At 37.0% G+C, this 5,580-nt stretch overlaps 1 protein-coding gene across 1 annotated transcript; it reads left to right on the top strand.

Annotated features, from left to right (window-relative positions):
- Window positions 1-1,388: 1,388 nt before the first annotated feature.
- LOC126079898 (olfactory receptor 5L1-like) lies at window positions 1,389-4,934 on the top strand (the record flags this gene model as incomplete). Its single annotated transcript, XM_049891256.1, has 3 exons — window positions 1,389-2,297; window positions 3,143-3,152; window positions 4,915-4,934. Coding segments are annotated over exons 1-3 (939 nt in total), but the record flags the coding sequence as incomplete, so codon positions are not given.
- Window positions 4,935-5,580: the final 646 nt, after the last annotated feature.

Genomic DNA, 5,580 nt, shown 5'->3' with positions numbered 1-5,580 from the left:
TTTTCTCACACAATCGTGATAGCACATACATCTATGAATCTAGGAGGGAGGGCAGAGAGTAAAATTCTTCAACTTCTGTATGTTTTTGCTCCGTGCAAAATGTCTAGATTGCAGCTCCCACTTGCATAGACTAGATAACATAACCACTCCCCCTAATCTACTCTGTAAGGACTTTGGAAAATTTTTATTTGCCTCTTTTTTAACGTGGATAAAATATGTGGTTTTCAGGATTATGGGCTGACACTAAATTGATTACATGTAACATCTCTCTAGATTCATACCTCTACACCTACATCAACAGCTACATCTGTTCCCAGGTATACTATTTGTTATCCCGTCTTTAAGTAACCATGTCTGAAACTTAATTTCAAACACCATTGTGATTTTCCATTATAGTCATGATGTATAGCACTTTTAACAATTTATCTATTTTTTATACATAATATTTTCTTATTTTTAATATAAACATCATTGAAATGTAGCTTTCAACATGATTTTTCAAAATTTTATTGATAATCCTGTCTTTTCATACTGAATTGTCATAGCACACCTGTCTGACTCTAGGAGGGAGGGCAGAGAGTAAAATTAAACATTTCTTATAATACATGGCTAAGAATAAAATCTCTCTTCCACGAGAAAGATCATTTAACTTTTTATTGTTGTTTTGGATTAATGTTAATGTTTTGGATATTTGCTCTTTAAATGCTTCCTGGAAAAGTTTATATGACAGTTAGCATTGCTAGCATTGACCATTACCCTTCTAATTATTAAATCACTTGGTTAATTAGATAAAGTAAAAAGATTATGAATTCCACAGTCTAATTATCTTCTTTTATTCTGCATAATATCATATGTAAAAAGGTCTTTATAAGCCACTGATCTCAAGGAAGTTTGTCACATTCCATAGCATTGGATATACACAGTATGTAGCTCGTGTACTGCAAATATATGTTACCGATAAACTGAAAGAAAAAAAAATTGTGTGTTATACAGGATCACAACAGCTGTTGTCCTAACTGGATATAGCTCATTAAGGTTTTCAGGGCACAGGAGCTAATTTCTATGCAGCTGTAAAGCATAACATTGAATCTATTTCAAAATTCCATTAGACCACTAAGGCAATAGGTCACCTCAATCTGTATGCAGATAAATTCTGAGAAACATTCAAGGCTTTGGTTGATGACTACTTTTAATCGGTGGGATCAACAGAAGTTATTCACATTTTGAATGGTTTGACATTTGCATTTTTCTTATATATAGTTTTCTCATAAAAACTATTTTTCATATCAATATTCTATTTCTGTGAAGCTGATATGAAACTCTTATTCTCTTCTAGGAGAAAGACAAAAGATTTAATTTGTTTTCCCAAACCTGAAACATAGCAGAAAATGGTGGAGGAAAACTGCACCGTGGTGACAGAGTTTATTCTCCAGGGACTATCAGACATCCCAGAGCTGAGAGTCTTCCTCTTCCTGTTTTTCCTTCTAATCTATGGGATCACAGTTGTGGGCAACTTGGGCATGATTGCACTGATTCAGGTCAGCAGTCAGCTTCACACCCCCATGTACTTTTTCCTCAGCCACTTATCCTTTGTGGATTTCTGTTACTCCACCATCATTGTGCCTAGGACACTGGCCAATATCATAAACAAGGACAAATCCATTTCCTTCCTGGAATGCATGGTGCAATTCTATTTGTTTTGTGCTTATGGAATCACTGAGGTTAACTTGCTGGCTGTGATGGCCTACGACCGCTTTGTGGCCATCTGCAGCCCACTGCTGTACATGGTCATCATGTCCCAGAAGCTCCGTGTGGAGCTGATGTCTGGCTGCTACCTGTGTGGAACAGTGTGTTCTCTGATGCACTTGTGTTTAGCTCTTGAGATCCCGTCCTATCAATCGAATGTCATTAACCACTTCTTCTGTGATCTACCCCCTCTCTTATCTCTTGCCTGTTCTGATGTCTCTATGAATGAATTGCTTTTGTACATTGTGGCCACTGCCAATGAGATCATCACCATTGTGGTCATCCTCACCTCCTACTTGTTTATTCTCATCACCATCCTGAGGATGCGCTCTGCAGAGGGAAGGCGCAAAGTGTTTTCCACCTGTGCTTCCCACTTCACAGCCATCATTGTCTTTCACGTAACAATTCTTTTCATTTATTGCAGTCCCAGCTCAGGCAACATTCTGGATACAGACAAGATAGCCGCAGTGTTCTACACTGCAGTGATTCCCATGCTGAACCCCCTGATCTACAGCCTGAGGAACAAGGATGTGAAAGAAGCTTTCAGAAAAGTGATGGGATTTAACTTACTTTCCAAGGGGCCATTTTCTTAGCTGGACTTAAAGTTTCAAAAGGAACCTTTAAGGATGGATTTGAGTTTTGGTAGAAATGGATGAATGGAAACCGGGGAAGGACATTAGTGAACTAGGGTACTACGCATGATTCTTTGTTGTCTACTCACCTTTTAGACTTCTCTTAAATTTCCCAGAGAAGAGCATTGTTCAAATATATCTGCCATCTTTGCTGTATCCTCCAGTCTCTGAGTGTTTTGATTCGGGTTTGTGGGATGGTACTGTTAAACCTCTTTTTTTTGATTTGTGGTTACACAAATATGTTTCCAACAAAGTACATATAATGAGACATGTCTTTTAAAAACAACGCCCTTAATGCATATAACCATTCTTATTGAATTAAATAATTCCTTTTCTTCAGAGGAATAACTATACAGTTGTCTCATATTTATATATATGTAAATATGTATTATATATAAACCTGATGCCATCAAGTCGATTCTGACTCATAGTGACCCTATAGGACAACTGCCCCATAGGGTTCCCAAGGGGAAGCTGGTGGATTCCAACTGCTAACCTTTTGGTTAGCAGCTGCGCTCTTAACCACTGTGGCACCAGGGCTCTGAGCATATAATACATACATAAATAAATATACATATATATATATTTTAATTTGGACTGAGCTTCCCATGAGTTTTTGGATATTTGTAGGAATTAATTTTTAGTCATTTTTTGGTTATTATTTCTTTTACTACTTTTTCTATTGCAGTGTTTGTAGTTTTGCACCTTTTAAGAAAATTCTTATCTGTAAAATGAGTGTAATATTATTCTACCTGTCTCATGAGCTCCTGGGTGGTGCAAATAGTTAAGGAACTTGGCTATATACCAATAGTTTGGAAGTTCAAATCCACCCAGGTGTGCCTCAGAAGAAAGGCCCAATGGAGTGCTTCTGAAAAAGTCAGCTATCAAAAACCTTATGAAACAGAGTTCTACTCTGACATATATGGGGTAACTGAAATTCGGAGTCAAATTGAGGACAAATGGTTGGTACTTCTCATAATTTTATCATGGAAATTAAATAAACAATGAATCTCAAATTATTAGAGTTATATATGGTATAATAAATGTATTTGATTAGTAAATTAGTTGCACTCATTGTTATTATTGTTTGCTCTGTGTTTCACCATACTTTATGCTCTGTATTTCACTTTAATTCTTGATTAAACAAGTAGATCATGTATTTGATCCCTTATCTTTTTCAAGTTTCTGTGTCTTTGTTAATGTTGTTTTTGAAATTATTTTAATCATTTGTAAATCTTACCTATAGTCTTAATTTCCTGAGGCTCCTGAACAGATTATCACAATGTTGATGACTTGAAAGAACAGAAATTTATTCTCGTGTTAGTTCTGGTGATCAAAAATTTGAAATCAGTATCATTGGGCTGAAATCAGGGTTTTGTCAGGGCCAGACTCTCTCTAGGGGCTCATGGGAAGAATTTATTCCTTGTCTCATAGCTTTTGGTGACTTCCAGTTTTGCTTGGCTTGTGGCCCTATCACTCCAACCTTCAATGCCACCATCTTCAAACCTCTCTCCTGTCTTCACAACATCTTCCTCTATGTGTGTTTATTTATGTGCTAAATCATAAAACTGCAAGGACATGGCACACATAGATAGCACTCTTACTAACATATCCTAAAAAGTTATATTTGGAGCAAGGATCATGTGTTAACTATTTAGAAAATATTCCAGTATCCCTGGCACAGCTACTTATTATTTCAATTAAATAAATGAACACATGCTAGGTGAAAAATATGGAGTTATGTTGTATTTAAAATGAAAATATGGCACTGCCTTGAAATTCAAATGTTTTAAATGAGGTGAGATTTCTCATATTACCTGAGCGATTTTGCAGTTTAAGATAAAGCTAAGGGAAATTGTTCACCTTGAACCTCCAACTAGAGCAGTTTATCAACCTTGGTGATCTTGCCATTTTGGGTCAGACAATTCTTTGCCATGGAGTTCAGCCCTGGGAACTGTAGGATGTGACAGCCTCTCTGGCCTCTACTTATTAGATGAAAGCAGCACCCTTCCTCTCCTCCCTGACCCACCTCTGAGAAGTCTGACAAGCAAAGCTATCTCCAGGCATTGTCAAATGTTCCATAAGGAGAAAAATCACCCACTCTTGGGACCACTGAACTAGTGGATCGATATACTTCAGCTCCAGCCTTCTCATAGGAACCTTCCACATTGAACTTCCCTGTGTTTACAAAGCTTGAAGTGAAATTCAAGGCTATTTTGTCTAAATCAAATATATCTTTCCCACCATACTTTTCTTCATTAGACAACACATTCTCTCTAGACCTCATTTTAATTATTTTTTTTATTGTGCCTTAACTGAAAGTTTACAGTTTAAATCAGTTTCTCATACAAAAATTTATACATACATTGTTATGTGATCCTAGTTGCTCTCGCTATAATGTGACAGCACACTCCTCATCCCACCCTGGATTTCCCGTGTCCATTCAACCAGCTCCTGTCCCTTTCTCATCTTGTTTCCAGACAGGAGATGCCTATTTAGTCTCGTTTTTTTTTTTTTTTTTTTTAATGTTCTTGAGCTAAGAAGCACACTGTTCCGGAGTTTCATTTTATGTCTTATAGTCCAGTCTAATCTTTGTCTGAAAAACCGGCTTCAGGGATGGTTTTAGTTTTGGCCTAACAGAGAGTATGGGGACCCTGTCTTTCAGGGTTCCTCCAATCTCAGTCAGACAATTAAGTCTGGTCTTTTTAGTAGAATTTAAGTTCTGCACTCCACTTTTCTCCTGCTCTGTCAGGAATTGTCTGTTGTGTTTGCTGTCAGGGTGGTCATTGGTGGTAGCCTGGCATCATCTAGTTCTTCTGGTTTCAGGCTGATTTTAATAATCTACCACTCTGAAGCCAAGACATGTTTCTTTGGACATTTTCAAGATATACAAAAACATATTACTTCATTTTATTTTGTGTTTAACCAACTTCTGATTAGAACTTTTTAATTGCTCATATGTCTTTTCCCTTTGGGATTTAGATATGAGAGTGTAAGTCCCTGAGAACTTATGTCTGATCAGGAAGATGATCTCAAAAGTCACAAAGCAAAGCATAAAAAGGCTGTGCATGCTTCTAGGAACCAAACCTTCCTATGGTAGGCAAAAACTGGTTCTAGGAACACAGAAGGCACACCCTAATGGATTCAGATAAATGTTGCAATGAACTGAATGTTTTTGTCTCTAAGTGTCATACTTGATTTT

Source organism: Elephas maximus, chromosome 7 (genome assembly GCF_024166365.1).
Source record: "Elephas maximus indicus isolate mEleMax1 chromosome 7, mEleMax1 primary haplotype, whole genome shotgun sequence".
Classification (NCBI taxonomy): domain Eukaryota; kingdom Metazoa; phylum Chordata; class Mammalia; order Proboscidea; family Elephantidae; genus Elephas; species Elephas maximus.
The sequence above is the reverse complement of the archived record's forward strand: the minus strand, read 5'-3'. Positions and strand labels throughout refer to the sequence as shown.